Source organism: Mustela putorius, unplaced genomic scaffold (assembly GCF_011764305.1).
Source record: "Mustela putorius furo isolate JIRA1106 unplaced genomic scaffold, ASM1176430v1.1 tig00003853_pilon_pilon_pilon, whole genome shotgun sequence".
NCBI classification, from domain to species: Eukaryota; Metazoa; Chordata; class Mammalia; order Carnivora; family Mustelidae; genus Mustela; species Mustela putorius.
The window spans coordinates 78,188,851-78,210,136 of NW_025422005.1; the positions used below are offsets into that span (position 1 = coordinate 78,188,851).

The following is a 21,286-nucleotide window of genomic DNA, read 5'->3' on the forward strand; positions in this document are numbered from 1 at the left end:
TACTTCTAGTTCCTTTAAGAAATGCTTCTTATTGGGGCATTTAGGTGGTTCAGTTGGTTAAGTGGCTGACTCTTGATTTCAGCTCAGGTCATGATCTCAGGGTCCTGAGATCAAGCCCTGAGTTGGGTTCCATACTCAGCAAGGAGTCTGCTTGAGGATTTTCTCTGTTCTTCTTCCTCTGCCCCTCCCCTCACTTGCCCTTTCCCATTCTCTGTTTCCCTAAAATCAATCAGTCTTTAAAAAAAAAAGATGCTCATTATGTCTTTACTTTTCATGATCTAAGTGGTATTTGACATCCAGTTTCCCTTAAGTGGTTTTTAAAAAATTTTTTAAAATATTTTATTTATTTATTTGACAGAGAGATCACAAGTAGGCAGAGAAGCAGGAAGAGGGGGGGGGAAGCAGGCTCCCCGCTGAGCAGAGAGCCCGATGCGGGGCTCCATCCCAGGACCCTGAGATCAGGGCCCGAGCGGAAAGCAGAGCCTTAACCCACTGAGCCACCCAGGTACCCCATCCCTTAAGTAGTTTTTTATGACTTACATTTCCAATCTAATTGTTGGAACCACTTATTAAGCAATTTATAGATTAGCACGAATAGGCATTGTCTCACCACAATGCATTTGAAAATCTAGCTATTCTTGTTTACTGTAAAGTACTATTTAAAAACTTGCCACTTAGTGGGGTGCCTAGGTGGCTCAGTTGGTTAAGCGTCTGCCTGCGGCTATGGTCATGATCCCAGGGTCCTGGGGAATTGAGTCCTGCATCGGGCTCCCTGCTTGGTGAGGAGACTGCTTCTCCCTTTCCTCCCTGCTCCTACTAGCTTGTGCTCTCTGTCTCTTTGTGTGTGTGCGTCTCTCTCTCAAATAAATAAAGAAAATCTTAAAACAAAACAAAATCTCTCCCCAAAACAAAAAAAACTTGCCACTTAGTACCAGAAAACACAGAAGTGCTCAAAGACTAATGGGATTTTAGAAAGAAAAAAGAAAAGAAAAGAAGAGAGGAGGGGAGGGGAGGAGAGGGGTAGAAAGGAGGGGAGGGGAGGGAAGGGGAGGGTAAAGAAAGGAAGAACAGAAAAAAAAAAAGGGAAAAGAAAAGAGAAAGAGAGAGAGATGTTTGAAAGACTTTCCACTGGTCAAATTCAGGACAATTTGATTACCAAGAGAACTGATTGAATCCAGGAGTTCATAGTACTGTGTTAGGATTTTTGAAAGACTCTTAGAAATATAAGGCTGACTAAGGCACAGTCTTTGCCTCAAGGAACTCACAGTTTAGCCTGTCCCTAAGCATCAAGGACAGTATAACAACCCTTAATTAAAATAAGCAAAATTGGGGTGCCTGGGTGGCTCAGTGGGTTAAAGCCTCTGCCTTCAGCTCGGGTCATGGTTCCAGGGTCCTGGGATCGAGCCCCAAATTAGGCTCTCTGCTCAGCGGGGAGCCTGCTTCCTCCTCTCTTTCTCTCTGCCTGCCTCTGCCTACTTGTGATCTCTGTCAAATAAATAAATAAAATATTTTAAAAAATTAAAAAATTAAAAAAATAAAACAAGCAAAATTATGTGCTGTTGTTTTCTCCCATTTCTGAACTATTAAGTACTCACTATCAATATCAACCATATAGTCTTTGTTAAATTAAGTGTTCCACTTTCCCCAGCAGATTGTAAATTCCTTGAGAGTAAGACTACACTGTACTTTGCATAGCACAATATCAGAAAAATAGCCCATAGTCTCTTAATAGTCTCTTAAGGTTATTTATTTTGTCCTTCAGTTCTGAGTACCAGATTCAAATCCCTCATTTCTGATTGATTCTATAGTCTCTAATTTGGCTGCTTACCCAGATTTTATCCTAAAACTCTCTTAAGGCTTATCCTTCCGTAGTCAATGCCCTGAAGAGGCTTCTTTCCTGGGTATCTCATCCTCTCTAGGGTCTAATTCCTTCTCTTACCTTGTTTTTTACTTTTAATTTCCCTTTTTTAAGTGATTTCATTATCTCACCTTACCCTCTTCTACTGGACCTTTTTTGTCATGTTCTGAGGATTCAACTCTAGTTCTTCAATGAAATCATCATCATCAGAAACACCTATTTTCATCAGCAAATTCAAACATATTTTGACCTATAGTAGGAATAGGATACATACAAAGAGGCATATAATTGGGTCAAACACTGCCCCTCTTCTATGAATATAGCATAAAACTGGAATGTGGTCTAAAAGTCTTAAATAAAAAGTAGCGTATCCTGTGTGGTGTTATTATAGTTTTTCCTCTGTGTTTCATATTCTTTTTGGAGGCAAAGAATGAATGGAAAGATATACAGTCTTGGAGATTTTAAGAAATTAACCTAGAAACAACTGCTAGAAGTTTGGTTACAAGTTAAATAATAAACTCCTGTAGCAGAATGTATTGAATAGCTGAGCTAATTTATGTGCTTGGGTAAGCTTATATTTCTTAAATAATAAGTATATCTGAAATGGGGTAACTATTTTTATATAGTTCTATGTTTCTGGGAATGTCAAATTTGGCTAGAAAATCTCAGTTGCCTCTGTTTTCAGAAAATCAACTAAGATTTAAAAGTTAAGATTTTAGTAGCACCTACTGGAAACTGAAGTAGAATCTCTAGGGTCAAGTCACACCAATTCCCCAGTTTCAGATGGAAGAGAAATCCAGAACCTGATGCTGGAAGAAAAGTAAAGAATACTAGGTGGTAGTAGAGTTCTACTAAGTAGACGTTAGGTTCCCATCTGAGAGAAGTAATTAATTTAATTTAATTCACTACATCTAACGTGTGACAATTAAATGGGTCAGCAGGACTGTGGGAGGACAGTGGGATGTAGCAGATCAGAAGTCAGGATGCCTGGGCAGTAGTTCTGGCTCTGCCACCAACTAGCTGTGTCACTTTGGGTAAGTCCTGTAACGCTTATGCCCTCAGCTTCCTCATTTATCAAGTGAAAAACCAGATAAACTTTAAGAACACGCCTGGCTTTAAAAAATGTGAATCTGAAATCTCAGCTTTATGTCTTCTACACAGTAATATTATTGCAGACATTAAATATTGTACACTGTACAGTTTTTAAATCTTATGACTTCAAATAAGATAAAATATCTGAGATTAAACAGCACATATAAAAGGAATAGGAATAACAAAACCAATTTAAAAAAGTCATTAAGAATGAATTTTTAGGGGTGCCTGGGTGGCTCAGTAGATTGTCTGTCTGCCTTCAGCTCAGGTCATGGTCTCAGGGTCCTGGGATCGAGCCTCGCATCAGGCTCCCTGCTCAGCCTGCGTCCCCACCTCCCACTGCCTGCTTCTCTGCCTACTTGTGCTTGCTCTCTACCTCTCTTGAATAAATAAAGTCTTAAAAAATAAAATTAAAAAAAAGAATGAATTTTTAATAGGAAGTTAAATGAAGGTTTTAAGATTTAAAAACAGTGCTAAACATTTTTTTAAAGATTTTATTCATTTATGTGCAAGGCAATGCACAAGTAGGGGGAGTGTAGCAGGCTCCCAACTGAGCAGGGAACCTGACACAGGACTCTATCCCAGGACCCTGGGATCATGACCTGAGCAAGAAGGCAGATACTTAAATGACTGAGCCACCCAGGTGGCCAGAACTAAACAGTTTATTTAAAGAGCCTTAAAGAAATTTTCAGAGGAGTACAAACATAATCTCTCATTATCTACATAAGACCTTCAGCAGCAAAAAAACCCCAATTTTCCTACAGAAAGGCTTGTGTGAGCTCCTGCATGATATTTTACATTGCTTTAACTAGAGAAAAAACAAATTTAAGGGAATAAGTTCTTTTATTAAAAAGTTGCCACACTGGGGGGTGCCTGGGTGGCTCAGTGGGTTAAGCCTCTGCCTTCGGCTCAGGTTATGATCTCAGGGTCCTGGGATCGAGCCCTGCATCGGGCTTTCTGCTCCGTGGGGAGACTGCTTCCCTCTCTCCTTCTGTCTGCCTCTCTGTCTACTTGTGATCTCTCTCTCTGTGTCAAATAAAATCTTAAAAAAAAAATGCCACACTGGGAAACTGGGCACTTTTTACTGTAACAATATGCATGAAAGCTTGTAACTCCCATCTATGGAAATTTTTTTAAACAATAATTCTAAAACCAAGATTCAGTCATCAACAGAATACTGTATTTATTCCTTACTTCTTCCTCCATCAGTACACTGTTGCTATCAATACAGTTTATAAAAATGTCATTCTTATCCTCTGTAAACTAGGTAATATCCTTGGAGTTTTGCAAGATTTAAAAGGAAATAAAGACTGGTAGAAACAGGCAATACAGAATAAGCATATAGTTAAACAAAAATATTATTATTTAGTTTGAAATAAAGAGGAAAAAAAAAGCTACCAATAATTACAGCCGAATTACTAAGTTCCTTTCTACCTTTGATATTCTGATTTGAATGTCTAGATGAAGATCCATGTTAAATTTGATCAACGTTAAATGAGCCTTTAAGCTTCTTTATTAAAAGTTTGGGGCGCCTGGATGGCTCAGTGGGTTAAAGAATTAGCCTTGTCTCAGGTCATGATCCTGGGATTAAGCCCGCCTGGAACTCTGCTTTTCCCTTTCTTCCCTGCTCATGCTCCCTCTTGCTGTCTCTGTCTCTCTCTCTCTCAAATAAATAAATAAAATCTTTAAAAAATAAATAAATTCAAGTTCAAGTGATTTTATTAACTACTTTTAAACTGGGAATGTAGAGCAAGGAAAAAAAGATACACAGTTACAAAAGGGTAGTCTGTCATTTGATTATAAAAGCTCCTCATTTCAAAAATTCTAGTTTTGGGGCTCCTGGATGGCTCAGTTGGTTAAGCCTCTGCCTTTGGCTCAGGTCATGGTCCCAGGGTCCTGGGATCGAGCCTCACATTGGGCTGCCTGCTCGGAGGGAAGCCTGTTCCTTCTTCTCTCCCACTCCCCGTTCTTGTGTTCTCTCTCTTGCTGTCAAATAAATAAATAAATAAATAAAGTCTTTAAAAAAAATTTCTAGTTTAATAAGGGAGTATACACATTAAACATATTAATAATGGACAGGACATTCAAAATACTTTCTGGTAGATACTTTACTAAATCTATAGCTCAAGCATGAACAGTTATCAGAACTGAAAAAAGATTACTCACATATAAACATTTTCTAAGGCAAACTTCAGAATGGGCATTCTTTAGATTTCCTTTTATTTACTCAAACTCCTAATTTTGTACTTGGCTGGTAGAAATAAAAGATTCTTGTAACATACGGTAACTTCAAAGACTATCTCCTTAACAAAAAAGACAGGATGACAAAAGCCCTGGGTACTGGGAATGAGCACAGAAGCTATCCTTTAAATGAAAGTTGGCTTCATCTACCTGGGTTGTATGTTATTTATAGCATCCTATAATCGTGTTTTACATAGTTTTGTTTCTGGCCAGCTTTGTCCTGAAATAGCTTATATTTCTTCAAGTTCTTCAGGAAGGGGGTCTCAGTAATTGTTCAGTGACAGACAATTCCTCCTGTCAAGTTCTTTCATAAATCATCCATCATTCTCTAATAAACGGTAAAAACACACACACACACACACACACACACACACACACAACGCTGAAGATATCTTTCTTAATATATTCATTCTTTAAGAGGATCAGAGAAGTTTATAATTTAATTAAAATAACTACGTTGAAATACTCTCTTCTTGAAGTCTCCTTTCTAGGGCTCCTGTATCTACAGTCGCCAGTTTCCCTCTCATCTTACTGGTAGTTTTGATCTCCTTTATTGGCTCTCTTGATCTGATAGGTCAGGAGTACCACAGACTTGCTCCTAGAACCCCTTCCCTTCACCTATGAATAACATTTATAGGCCAATAACTACTATACCTATTTTTAGCCCCAACATCTATTTAGAACATCATACATACCCACTGCCCACTCCATATTTTCATTTTAATGTTTAATAGCAATCTTAAGTTTAACATAAACAAAACAGAGGTCTTGATAGTCTACCCTTCCCAACCTCAGTAAATGTAACCAACCAATCATTCAGATGTCAAGTAAAAAAATCTCTGGAGTCATTGACTGTTTTATCTTATGTCTCTCATACAATCCATCAGCAAGTTCTCAACCTCGAAAACCTAGCTTTTAATACATTCCACTTCTCCCATTCTTCTAAGGATGTGGCTAACATTTCCACTTCTCTCATCCTTCTAAGCCACCTTTGCTCTTACCTAGACTATATTAACAGCCTCCATTTCCCTGTTTCTATTCTTGCTCTCTTACAATCAATTCACCATACAGCAGGCAGGGCAAATCAGATCACATCACTCTTTGCTTAAAACCATCCAAAGGCTTCCCACTGAATCAAGAATAAAACAGTCTATTTATCCTGGCTTATAAAGCGCTATTTAGGAGTTGATTTCAACTACCTCTTGAATCTTATCTCATACCATTTTCTTCCCCACCCTCCACTATACTCAAGTCACATTTTAGTATGATTTCTCACGAAGTCCACTACATTTCCCTCAAGGTCTTTGTACTAGTTGTTTCTTCAGCCTGGAACGTTCTTTCCACTGATATTCTGCACATCAGGAAGCTTCTTTGCATTCCTATCACAGCTTTTATAATACCCTACTAGCAAAGTCTTTTGAAATTACATTACATTCCTATAGTTTTCTTTACTCTGTCTCACAAAATTGTAGTTTGCTATTTTGCATCATTTACAAACTTGCTTCATTATGTCTCGAACAAGGGAGGGTATTTATTAATGAACAAAAATGCTCTAAAGATTTTTTCTTTCTTTTTAAAAATAGCATGGAGGACAAGGGGAGATGGAGAGGAGAAGGGAGTTGAGGGAAATTGGAAGGGGAGGTGAACCATGAGAGACTATGGACCCTGAAAAACAACCTGAGGGTTTTGAAGGGGGGAGGGGTGGGAGGTTGGGGGAACCAGGTGGTGGGTATTGGGGAGGGCACAGATTGCATGGAGCACTGGGTGTGGTGCAAAAACAATGAATACTGTTAGGCTGAAAAAAAATAAATTAAAAAAAAAGATAAGGTTTGTTTTGTTTGCCTTCATATTCTAAGTTTAGTACCTTGCAGTCAAATGAAAGTCCTGCTTCGAGCTTCTGCTACTTACTGATAGGTGTCTGTGGACATGTTATTTGGCCTCTCTGAGACTATATATAAAATGGGAATAATAATTTTCACAAGATAATTGTGAAGATTAAAATAATCATCCAAAGTATTTACACCCAGTCTAGCAACTACCACTAGCAAGCTTAATGAAAAAAGGGAAAACTTGCTCTATGTATAAAACTTATTAAGCAAATATGACTAGAATTAATTTTTTGAGATTGTAAGGACATAAAGCACATTAAAACTATTATGACACAAAAATTCAGCAAAGCAGGTGTGCCTGGGTGGCTCAGTCATTATTAAGCAATTGCCTTCAGCTCATCCCAGGTTCCTGGGATTGAGCCTGCATCAGGCTCCCAGCTCAGCGGGAGGCCTGCTTTCCCTCTCCGACTTCCCCTGCTTATGTTCCTGCTGTCGCTGTCTCTCTCTCTGTGTCAAACAAATATATAAAATCTTTAAAAAAAAAAAAAATCAACAAAGCTGTTTAATATAAAAAGATTTAATTTTTTGCATGTGAATTATCTTTAGACTGGAATAAATTTACCTATTCCTACGTCTACCAGAATATATCACATCAAGAACAAGTAAAAACACAATTTATATTCGAAAACGTATTCAGATCAGCTGTTTAGTATACATTTTCCTATACAATAGTACTGTAAAAGGCAGCAAGGCTCCAAAGGGCCCAGAGAACCCCAGTCAACTGGTAATAAAGAGTTGGGTGAACAATAAGATTATACTTCTCAGTATGTCTATACCTACATGAGTCCTGAGTATATTTCTTTTAGTTTCTAAATGAGAATAATTTTCTACCTTCTTCTATTTCCCTTTCCTGGCATTTAGAAAATATTCTTTGTCTTCAGTGGTCAGTAGCCATAAGAAGACAGACCTATGTTGCAAAAGTACATGGCTTATTCGTTCCTGGAACCTACAATTTTGGTTTATGTATCTGACTTATATGTTCCTGATGCTCAATCTGTGTGACAAATTTCTTCTCATTTTTCAAAACCTAACCCACATGCTGTTACCATTTTATTGCTATATGTTTCAAAGGAGGCATAGCATATGGTAGTTAAGTGCATGAACGGGCTTGGAGTCCTATAGTCTGAACTAACCTCCTACTTCTATCACTAACTACTGAATGACCATATTTAATACCGCAGAACCTTAGTTTTACTACATGCAAAACACAAATAATGACAATGCTTCCTATTTCATAGGAATGTCGTGAAGAAGCGATATAAATATAACATTTAGGACAGTGTCTGGTACAGAGCAACTCTTAAATGAATGGTAACTGCTATAATGCAGTATTTTTCATTACGTATTATAATTTATTTGAATACTGATCTCTGTTGTTAGGCTGTGAGCCCCTTGGGGGATAGGAGTTGTGTTTCAGTCTGTATCTTTAGTTCTAAACACAGCTACTAGTAGGTGATATAATGATAGATGGTTGGGAGGGCAGGAGGTGGGGAAGATGGAATAAGGAAAGACTTGAACTGGGATCCAGGTTCTTTTCTATGTATGCCATGAGGACAGGATGTACAGAGAGGGGAAGATTTAACCAAGGCTCTTGCCAGATCTGAGGCAGCAAGCATTTCTACAGTGGCTTCTAGGAGGGTCTTAGCAGGGTGTAAGAGGCTCCAAGTTAAAACATCCTTATGTGAAGTAGGTAAAATTAAGAGCATTATTAGCTAGGTGGTGACAGTAGGAACTGCTGGGGTCGGAAGTCAGAGCAGGCACTCCGACGGATCACAGTACACTGCAGTAAGTGAAGGTAAATCTCCATTTGCAACGCTGACAGGGAGGGAGAGGAAGCTCTGGGCGCTAGGTCAATTGCAGAATTCACTTCTAATGTTTCAGGGAGGAACAACACAGTTAAAATATTGTCATTAAGTGCCATTCTTTAGATTTTTAAATATTGATGACATGTTTTCTAATCTAATGTCTGTAAACAGCACAGAAAAGGATAGGCCAAACTCGATTCAATCCTGCCTCAACCATTTACTACTTGTATAACCAGGGCAAGTTACTTAATTATTGTGACTCTGTTTTCCTATTTATTCAACTGAGAATACTACCATCATGTGGGAATATGATGAGGGTTAGTAATAGTATATGTGAAGTATCTGACATAATGCCTGACCAATAGAGGGTATTCAATAAATAGTAACTACTATTGTTCTATTATAGACCTGCAAAGTTTCTCTCAACATTTCCTTCAACATTTTTTTTAAGATTTTTATTTATTTATTTGATAGACAGAGAGAGATCACAAGTAGGCAGAGAAGCAGGCAGAGAGAGAGAGAAAGAAGCAGGCTCCCCGCTGAGCAGAGAGCCCGATGTGGGGCTCGATTCCAGGACCCTGAGATCATGACCTGAGCCGAAGGCAGAGGCTTAAACCACTGAGCCACCCAGGCGCCCCTCCTTCAACATTTTAAGAAGTATAATAGAGTGACTACTAAACAGTCACATGCTCACATATAACCTTAATATCTGAAAGTTAATTTTTTGTTGAAAGCTAAAGACTCTGGCAAATTCTAACACAGAGGGCAAAAGTTAAGTTGGAGAGATTAGACTGTCTTTGGTTATGGGCTTTTTTCTTCAGTGTGAAGTGCTATAGCACAAGAACGAAAATCACTAGAATAAGAAAGTGGTACCTTATGTAACCCTCTTAAGAAGCTGGTCTAACCAATAGTATATGGATAGTGCACTTAAAACCATTACCTTGGTTTAACATTTCATTTGTTTTCACTTAACCTTTCTTTAGTTGTAAAACTTTGAAACAGGTCAATGTACTAAAACCTGCTCTGAAAACACAATGAATAGCAACCCCTAACTGAAGACCTATAATGATTTCATTTTATCTAGTAAATTTAATCTTGTCTAGCTTTGAAGATTCACCATAAGCTGGTTCTATTCACTCTGCCCTCACTTCCCACCACAAAATCACATTAATTTTTAATCGAGTCTGGCCTCTAAATCCCATACCCATGCTGGCTTACTCTCACCTCTGCACTCTTGTGTGGTCCCCGGCTGCACTGTACTTACCCTCTTCTCTACACATTTTCTCACTGGGGCCTACTTAAGCCCAGGACCTGCGCACTTTGAATAACACAATTAGCATCTCATCACAAACTGTTCTAGTTTTTACTTTACACAATCTAGCTCTTTACTTTAACAGTAGAAAATTCTACTCAGTTAATTTTCTTTCCATGTTCATGCAACACAAAAGATTACTTTCACAGCCCATACTACAGAAGTGACATTAGAGTCAGACCTCTCATAAACCGTTTTCTGCCAGTCCTGATGAGGAGATTATCCTTATTTTTAGTTAAGGTACATGACAGGCAAAATTAATGTTGGCTGATTTTTAGATGAGTCTTGGAAATAAGGTCAATCCCCATACAATTTTCTTAATTCAGCAACATTAAAGCTTCCTAATTACTCGAAGTCAAAATTATAAAGGGAAGATGGCTTTACTGTAGTCAAAAATTCCTTTGAGAAAAGCTTTTGAACACAAGGAATAATTCCTAGGGTTCTCAAAACAATATGAATTTCTAGAACATCTTATTTATAATTTGTTCTTTTACACATGGTTATTAGATCAGAACAGATTATAAAAACTGCACACAAATAAGTAAAGATTATACATAATCCTGAATCCCTTAAATGCTATCATGGTTGAAAAATCACAGGAATGACCCCCAAAATTTCAGGATAAGTCACATTAAACCACATTTAAGATTTATCATTTTTGTTACTGTTTTGTTTCTCCATTCAGAACTTAACTTAGATTGACTATCTCTGGGAGGTATTACCCAAAACACCCAGCTTTAACTGAAGGGTGTAATACCAGGAAAGAGTAATGTCCAAACTTTTTCCTTTGAGGTTTAAATTAATTTAGGGGTCAAAATGAGTTTCTTTCTTAACAAATGAGGTTGTATTACCCACTCAAATCTTATCATTGTGAATAAACCTTATTGTACAAATAATTCAAGATAAGAAACATGCTTTTATATTAATGTTTGGATAAGTTCTTATCATTAGAAAATAATAAAGGACAAGGAAACTGACCTAGAACCACATTAACAAAAAGTATCTCTCTAATCAAACACATTAATTTGAATTACTTGGAGTACTTAATAATAGTATTTGTCAATTTCATGAGTTGAATCTCACAGATTCAAGGTAGTGCCAGTTTAAAAAGTGTTTAGATACTAAGAAATCTGTTAACTGATATTAGGCAAGTATCCTTTTTTGCAATCTCAGTAATACCACCGTAAGGGAATAAGAAGACAAGAGTAAAAAGACTTCCCTCTATCTACAACGGTGAATAACACAAACCTATTTTAAAAGTATAAAGAAAACTTAAGTTTAATTGAAGTAACTTAATGACACCTGGACAAACTATCAAAGATGTTTAGATCACAATAAAAAAAAAATTTGCTGTGCAAATATTAATTGAGCATTTTTAGATCATGAAAAGGTTTGAGGAAAATTAATTCTCAATATTGGAATAGAACAATTCTTACTAAAAAGACCAATTTCTAAAATATTATTTAATTATAATCAGTGATCCACAGATAATATTTATCATAAAAGAGTCAGTCATAACCAGTCATATCCAGTAATAAACCAGTAATACAGTGTTGTTACAATACAGAGGAAGGAAGAAAGAAATATGTGAAGATCAAAATTTATCACTTACCTCATGATTCAGCTCTGCTATCTGATCTTTCAGTTCCCTAATATACTGGTTAGAATCAGACTTGTTAAGCTGTCCTTGAAGCTTTCCTTCTTCTTTCTGTTTTGTGACAATAAAACAAACCAAAAACAAAAGACAAATTTCACAGCATGTACTCAAATATTTGAAGATAGAGGACAGGATAAGGGCATATCCTTTAAATGGCTAAATTCTGAAATAATCTGTTCTCAAACTATCTCTGGAAAGTAATTTATAGTAAACTATACCAAGTACTTCTAAATAATGCTTAGTGGAAGCTGTTTACAACACATACAACTTATAAAATGTACTTCTGGAGACACTCCTAGAAACCGACAATTGAATGAGTCTAGAGTGAAAAAACTACCCTAGAATTTCAAAGGCATTCTAGTTACCTTGAGCACAGAAGATTTTCTATCCATACCATAAGGGATTCAACGTCTAGTTGAGAAGGTAGTAAGCTTCCCACAGCTACAGTGGGAATCAGCTTTTGCTTGGTGAACACAGAAGAGAAAAAAGAAAGGTTCTGCAAACCACTCTTAAAAGGGGAAGGAGAGCTCTGAATCTCTTCTATTTAATTAACATAGGAATGTATATTGGGAGTCCTAGATATAGCTAATTAAAAGGTGTTCCAATACTAACAGCTAGATCCAGAACCATACTGTGATCATTTTCCAGGCATACAGATTGGGAGGGAAGAAGCTGCCTTTCCCTTTACCATTTGAAAACAAATGTGAATTTTAAGACATAGGGCTGGGCGTCCAGGTAGCTCAGTTGGTTAAGCGTCTGTCTTCCGCCCCAGTCATGATCTCAGGGTCCTGGGACTGAGTCTGCCCAGGACTCCCTGCTCAGCCAGCAGTCTACTTCTCTTCTCCATCTGCTGTTCCCCCTACTTGTGCTCTCTCTCTCTCCTTCCCTCTCTCATTCTCAAAAAAACCCCAAAAACCAAAAACCAAAAAACAAAGACATAGGGATTATCAGAGGATGAAAATGAATTGTTTTTGACATCTCCAGATTTTTTTTTTTAAAGATTTGTATTTATTTATTTATTTGACAGACAGAGATCACAAATAGGTAGAGAGGCAGGCAGAGACAGAGGGGGAAGCTGGCTCCCTGCTGAGCAGAGAGGCTGATGCGGAGCTTGATTCCAGGACCCTGAGATCATGACCTGAGCCAAAGGCAGAGGCTTAACCCACTGAGCCACCCAGGCACTCCGCCCAGGCCATTATTTTTAAAGACTGTATTTTCCAAATCCCATTATGTGACGTGAGGAAGAACAGCTACAACTGAGTAGGTAGATATCTTTCCAAAGGGGACTAATTTGATGAGAATCACTCCTTCGGGTATGTGTTCAGCTGTCTTCTTTGATGGTCTAATTTTAGCATCATGCCATATTAATTGCCTTGAAATCATTAATTAAATGGAAAGTGCAATCAACTACTAAGAAGAAATCCTTGTGGATGAGACGGAAAGGCCAGATATTTGTGGGCTGAAATCGGATTTACAAAAGTTGCCTTTAAATCTGGTTCCCAGTGAAGGTGAAGTTCTGAAGGATTGTGGATATCCCATAGCATGAATATCATACAGGACAAAATAAAATTCTCAGGGTGAATAAAATTACAAAGTCTAAGGTAAGTTCTAATGTGGTAAGACAGTCATTCAAGAATGCAAAATACTTTATGTTTGAAAGGCTGTCAACTGACCATAACCAGAATTAATACCAATTCTTTCCTATAAGGAAACGTGTATGAAATAAAAATTTGGCATGATAGGAATCACTAAACCTGTTTTACAAAAAGTGATTAAGTGACTCCAAAGATCTGTTTTCTCCAAAGGTGGATTGTAGTAAGGTTTAGCCAAAAATTTTACACCTTGATTTCTTTAGAGGAAAGGCAGTATTTAACAAAAAACAGAGCAATTGAGAAATTTAACAATAAAGAAAAGGAATGTTTTAACTTAGGGGGAACAAAATGACTCCTGAAAGGTATTTGTGAAAATCAAAGAAGCCCTCTTTAAGAATTTATGACTAAAAAACCCAGGTGTTCCTTGAATTTCTATTCATTGTAGAAAAAAGGCAGAATTTCAAAGAGAAAAACTTTATATATTTGACTAACATAACTGCATATAATTGTCTAACATAACTGCATATAATTGTTCTTTAAATTTAAATATAACCATATATAAGGTTAATAAAAGGGTACTTCTGAAAAGCTTTTACATACAGAAAGTCAAAAGTTTACCAAAAAAATCCTCTGATGCCCATTAAACCATTTTCTGTACACACACAGAAATACACACATACCCAAGAAACAATTTGTAAGGACAAACTGAAGGCAAAGGAAGGATAATTAAGCAGCTCTGTGGTCTAGCAGTAACCCCATCCCTGCACAGTTGTCACACATTAGTAGCAAGCATACCAGTGTGACAGACACACCAGCTGGAAAGCTCTGCATAAGGTATTCTGATTTAAGTCTACTTTAAGGGAATATAGCTGGTATTTCAAAAACTAAAGTAATCTGAGAGGTTTCCTAACTGCTATTTAATAAAATATATAAATAACATTTTATCTAAAAGTCCATGGTTTTTATGTTCTGCAAATGGGCTCTCATTTAAATATATTGATTCGAAGCTCTTTAGGGTCCTTAATAAAGATAACTAAACACATTTACAATGCCAAAAAAATACCCAGTTAACTATATTCTAAATATTCCACAGGTTATTTATTTTTAAAATAAATGAATAAATCTTTTTAAAAAATGACAAGGGCAACTGAATTTCACTTTTGAGACAGTTTATTTGATTACCTAATGTTTAAGATTCTTTTCTGCAAACATTTTTATAGCTTTCTATTTTCAAGCAAGTCCACATGGTTCTTTCTGATAAGCAGGTGGGAAAATGTCAGCTATCCTAATAAATTTACCAAGTAACCTGGATTTTCTTGGATGTTTTCTTTTGGTCTAGCTGATAACAACAACAGATTGCCAGTTAAGTGGTTTCCTAAGCAAAACTAATTAGGTAAGTGACAAACTTAAAGAACTCCAACACATCAACAAGTTTGGTAATTCTGTAATTTCAGTGAACAGACCTTAAATATATACCTTTTTGTCTTGCGATAAAAGAAAACTCTATATTAAGAGAACATAAAGTAATACTCATAAAAAGCTTAAATTCACTTCCACTCTTGGATCTTTCAGTAATTATTTTAGCAATTACCTTCATGATGTTTATAATAATCTAATTCATATTAAAGTCTTACGCTATAGAGTTCCATGTATGCGTTCTCTTAGTCAAAAGGTCATCAAAAACCTAAAGATGTGCATGTTTAAGTGATTAGGGACAGAGTATAACTACTTTACTTTAACTTACTCTGAAATGCACCAAAAAATAAGACACCTTCAGTGGTAGATGGGTAAGTATTTAATAAAGCTACAATAAAAGAAATATATAAAAATATTAATTCCAGAATGGAGGTGGTAGATGTTCACTGTACAACTCAGCTTTTGTATGCTTGAAGACTTTCATAGTAAAATACTGGAAGAGGTCATCAATAAGAAAACAATACATGCCTGCCCCTCCCACCACTAGAAAGCAAGCATTTAATCCATACCATAGTTCATTTACATATGTGAGAGGTATTTATCTCCCACAGGTTATTTACTGATGCATCGTCTAAAAATCTACCTTTTGCTTTAAGATTAGTACTGTCTTCATATTTTACTAGAAATGTAAGAAACTGAAAAATATTAAATCATAAATTAGTACTTCATTAAAACAATATAATTTTAGACCAGGCTGAGTTACAGTTCATCTCTATAATACTTTAGAGTAGATTTTATGGTTGTTACATCGAGATCTATTTTCTCTCCTTCATTACATAGTGGTCATACAATAGGAATTATCCCCATCCTTAAGCCCATAGTAAGGCCCTGATTGGTGGGGTTTAAGCCAAAGAGCACAATCACATATTTGCGCTGTGGTGGCTGGTTCAGGTTTTGCTCAAATAGTATGACTCTCGAAACTTTTACTGGAAATTATGGGTTATAGCTTCTTATTCTGGATATTATAAGTAGGTACAAGGCTCACTTGTTAGCCATTTTAACACAATGAGAAAAACCTCCTAAGGATAAAAAATGAGAAGCAGAAGGGTGCCTGGGGTAGCTCAGTCAGTTGAGTGGCTGACTCTTGATTTTTGACTCAGGTCATGATCTCAGGATCTCATCCAGCTTTGTGCTTAGCGAAGAGCCTGCCTGAGGATTTTCTCTCCCCGCCAACTCTGCCCCTTCCCTTACTACTCACATGTGATCGTTCTCCAAAATGAATAATTTTTATTTACTTTAGATTTTTGACTTTTTAAAATAAATGAATAAATCTTTTTAAAAAATGACAAGCAGAGAAGAACCTTCAGACTCATGCCTAATGCAACACGTTGGAACCCAAATCAAACTTTTCCTGAAATATATCCTATTTCTGGACTCTTCAGGTACCTGAGCCAATAAATCCCCTTTATTATTTAAGCCATAAATAAATGCAGAATGTAGTTTTCTATTATCTGCAATAAAAAACATCCCAATGGGGTGCCTGGGTCGCTCAGTGGGTTAAGCTGCTGCCTTCAGCTCAGGTTTGATCTCAGGGTCCTGGGATCGAGGCCTGCATCGGGCTCTTTGCTCAGCAGGGAGCCTGCTTCCTCCTCTCTCTCTCCCTGCCTCTCTACCTGCTTGTGATCTCTCTCTGTCAAATAAATAAATAAAAAATCTTTAAAAACAGAACAAACAAAAAAAACACCCCAATGGATATTTTTTAAAATATGACTAAGTAAATGAATACAATAATATAAACAACATAACCTTGGAAATGCTTAAAACTGTAGTTCCCAAAGATGACTATGGTTGGGAGTTTTGTAAACACACTGATTAAGACGATCTATTTCTGGCCTAATGAATTCTAAATATCTGTAAATGGAGTTTGAAAAATCTGCACACTTTGAAAGCTACACGAGTGGTGGTCCTGATACAGCCAGTGTGTAGACCTATACTTGAAAGACACTAGTTTGTACCACCTTTGAAAATGAACTATTTCTTAAACAGATACTCAAAATGTATTTATACGCCAGTTATAAAGTACTTTTATCTTTTAAGAATCCCAAATAATATTTTACAAGTCTATACTCATTATAGAATTTATACGCCAGTTATAAAGTACTTTTATCTTTTTAAGAATCCCAAATAATATTTTACAAGTCTATACTCATTATAGAATTTACTTAGTATACTTTTACACATAAAAAAGGAAAACTGGTAAGGTTTCTTAAATTAATTTCTTTTCAATTCTGCTACCAGTTTTACTTCATATTATTTGTTAGTTTCAGCCGGTCAGTTCCCTGTCTACAGAGGGTGGTTCATTTTGAACTCTAATCCCTTTCTTGGTTAACCTAGCTCTCAAACAGATGATATTACTATTTTAAAGCTTAGTAAAATATGATGAGGAACTAAATAATGTTTAAGATCAGGAAAAAAATCCCATATATATGACCTCTATGACTGAATAGTAAGATAACTGTTCAAAAGAATAAAGAAAAACCAAAGATTTGAGGTCCAGCAGAATAATTACTGAAAAACATAAAAGTATCAGCATCTATGAGGACAATGCCAATAAATAAGGGATCCAATTTTCTATAGTTTTTATTAGGTAATGGGTTGATACAGTCAAAAAACTTAATTTCTTTTTAGTGCTCCAGAATTCACTGTTTATGCACCACACCCAGTGCTCCATGCAATACGTGCCCTCTATAATACGCACCACCAGCCTCACCCAACCTCCCACCCCCCGCCTCTTCAAAACCCTGAGCTTGCTTCTCAGAGTCCACAGTCTCTCATGGTTCGTCTCCTCCTCCAATTTCCCCCAACTCCCTTCTCTTCTCCATCTCCCCATGTCCTCCATGTTATGTTCTTTAATATAACCATAAATGTGTGTAGAGGAATACTTAGCAAAAAAGAGCAGTGATTCTGGTATTTGACTACCTGCACTGTTTTTAATAACCTGCATCTGTTTTATTCCTGCAACCACGGGGAGCTGTAATCCAGGAAAGGATGCGGTAGAGATGGAACACGCCCAAGATGTGTCCAATATTCTGTTACAGTTGATTGGAAAATCAGTACATGCTATAGTCAGCAGAAAAGAAATGAGTATTTATCTGTGCAATGTGTGCATAGACACAGTAGAAAGTGGACACTTTAATCAGAGTGATCATCGCCTACATCTGCTGCACTCCAACATACTCTTTAAGAAGTTGAATAATCAGGGCGTCTGGGTGGCTCAGTGGGTTAAGCCGCTGCCTTCGGCTCAGGTCATGATCTCAGGGTCCTGGGATCGAGTCCCACATCGGGCTCTCTGCTCAACAGGGAGCCTGCTTCCTCCTCTCTCTCTCTGCCTGCCTCTCTACCTACTTGTGATCTCTCTCTGTCAAATAAATAAATAAAATCTTTAAAAAAAAAAGTTGAATAATCAAATGTGTTGGTGGATCAAGCTAGAAGAATTAAGTAAAAATGTGAAATGTTTTCTCTATAGCTCTAAGCAGCTTGCTTTTCATGTGTCATATTGTAGCAAAACTGAGACTAATATGATGTTAACTTGCTTTAAACAACAACTGGGGAAAAACGTGGTGTTTAGTAGCATATAATATTGAAAAATACTGTGGAAGTGAGAGAAGAGGAGGCAGAAGCTCAGGTTTGTTTAAACTCAAAAATTAAGCCTCAATTTTTAAAGTGACATTGTAATAGGCATGTCTAAGAGTCCATTCATGTTTGTTTCTTTATCTATGCTTTTAATGCTGGGTATAATTTACCCTATCTTGCCACAGGAAGGACACTTCCTTAGAGACAGGAAGATAGCAGATTTTAAAAGCTGTGTTCAAGCCATAGGCTTTTAATACTCTGTGTGACTGAATAATTTGCTTAGAAGTCTTTGGGTTTTCTTAGAGAATTAAACCAGTTAATACCCAGTTAATGTGCTAGATGCATATTTGAGGCAGTTGAAAATACAAAACATAAAGCACCTAGTCTATCATTTACATCCTGCAAAAGTTTCCTTTAGCTTTTCAGTTTTCAGAATTTTCAAATCTACAGAGGAGCTGAAACAGTATGATTTCAGCTATATTCACTCATCACTATTTTGCCACATTTGCTTTCATTCCTTCTCTTTGGATATACAGATATCTTCTGAACCATCTGAATGTAGACTGCAGACATGACATTTCAGTACTTCAGTATTTCAGCATGCATTTCCTGAGAACAAGGAACTGTTCCATGTAACTAAATGCCATTATCACGCTTAAATAGTTTAATTCCACAGTGTCACTGAATATGTAGCTCCCATTCAAATTCCCTTAAAAGGGCCCCAAATGGATTACTACTGTCCAGAATCAAATTCAGGTTTATAGTTACATTGGTTATTATATCTCTTTGCCCTCTTTTAATCTGTAATAGTCAATCTGCATTTTTTTGGTGTCATGACTCTGTTAATATTTTTAACAGTCCAAGTCTAGAGACTATATTATGCAAGGTAAAATACAAAAATCTCCCATTCCAACCAAACTCCAAGTACAGTTCTGTTTTTATTCCTTCTTTTCAAACCAAATAGGCAGCAGGATAAACCTAATATAATGTATATTTAATGGTTGGTTAAGGGAGGAAGCGTAGAAGATAGAAGCACAGAAACTTAGGTATCTGAAGTCAAAGACTAAGAAAATATGTAGGAACAGAGAATCGATTCCATTTACTACAGCACCAAGAACCATAAGATACCTGGGAATAAACCTAACCAAAGAGGTAAAGGATCTGTACTTGAGGAACTACAGAACTCTCATGAAAGAAATTGAAGAAGACACAAAAAGATGGAAGACCATTCCATGCTCTTGGATGGGAAGAATAAACATTGTTAAATGTCTATACTGCCTAGATCAATCTATACTTTTAATGTCATTCCGATCAAAATTCCACCGGTATTCTTCAAAGAGCTGGAGCAAATAATCCAAAAATTTGTATGGAATCAGAAGAGACCCCAAATCGCTAAGGAAATGTTGAAAAACAAAAATAAAACTGGGGGCATCACGATACCTGATTTCAAGCTTGACTACAAAGCTGTGATCACCAAGACAGCATGGTACTGGCATAAAAACAGACACACAGACCAGTGGAACAGAGTAGAGAGCCCAGATATGGACCCTCAACTCTATGGTCAAACAATCTTCAACAAAACAGGAAAAAATATATGGTGGTAGCTGAAAAAAATGTCATGCATCTGCTGGATGGCTGGAACGTCTTATTTTAATATCCTCATATTCCATGTCATGAGGGTTTATCATCTCAGTGAGAGATTCATCTCTGCTTTTGTTTCTTGGCTTAGTGTTTTTTGTTTTAGTTTTGTTAAAGATTTTATTTTATTTATTTGACAGGGACAGAGGGATCCCAAGTAGGCAGAGAGGTAGGCAGGCAGAGAGAGAGGAGGAAGCAGGCTCCCCGCTGAGCAAAGAGCCTGATGTGGGGCCAGATTCCCAGGCGCCGAGATCATGACCTGAGCTGAATGCAGAGGCCCCAATCCACAGAGCCACCCAGGTACCCCTTGTTTTTGTTTTTAATACCACAAAGTTAAACATTGTGCACCATACAGCAGCTTTTGTCTTGCTCCTTTGCCTATGAGGAAAAGGATAGATGATGCTACCCTGTTTACTAATGGTAAACACTGTCAGGCTAGGCTGGCTTAAGACCTGCCAAGTCCTTTGGAGTGCTGTCTTGGGATAATGAGACTTTTGAAGAACTAGTTTCAAAAAGCCTTTCTAAATCTAGGTATACGTCATTTCATCTTCTTGCCATTCTACTACCTAGCACTCTTATTTCTCGAGATCCTCTTCTGTTAGCTTAAAGACCATTTGCTCTAGACTATTATTTTCATACTCTGGATTCTTATCACCACTTCTTTCTCTTAGCAGCATTTTCTCCAGCCTGATAAATTAATAAGCTGTCCTCTTTTTTGGCATGGCCCCTGTACCTGTGCATTACCCTCACAGGTGGCTTGACCTAAGTATGGCCTAGATCCAACAGCACTAGAGGACTAAACAGACTCACTGGCTAACATATCAAGGATCACATGGAAAAAGCTGGTAGAAATCAGGTTTTGCTCCTACGTCTGTATTTGTGAGACAAACCATGGCAGGATTATGTATTAGAATTGTTTTTCTAAAAATGGTGTTGATAATTTTATGTTTGATTCATAGATCTTTCCCTAGACCCTCCATAAAGAATGACACTCAGCCAAAGTTGGGGAGTACAATCCTTAGCTGTCAAAGTTTGTCCTGTGTTCCTTAGCATTGAATGACTAGACAGCTTCCTATATATTCATCTCACTGATACCACATGCTCTTCTCTCATTTTTTCCCCCAAATGTTTATTTAAATTCCAGTTAGTTAAC

General features: G+C 37.0%; 1 protein-coding gene across 9 annotated transcripts in view; it reads right to left on the reverse strand.

The window, feature by feature from the left end:
- The window catches only part of EVI5 (ecotropic viral integration site 5), a 205,896-nt gene that overhangs the window by 18,343 nt on the left and 166,267 nt on the right, over window positions 1-21,286 (reverse strand). For all 9 annotated transcript variants that reach the window (XM_045064863.1, XM_045064856.1, XM_045064857.1 and 6 more), the window contains one exon: window positions 11,810-11,905. In XM_045064863.1, coding sequence (XP_044920798.1) covers window positions 11,810-11,905 — 96 coding nt within the window. The remainder of the gene's footprint in view (window positions 1-11,809; window positions 11,906-21,286) is intronic.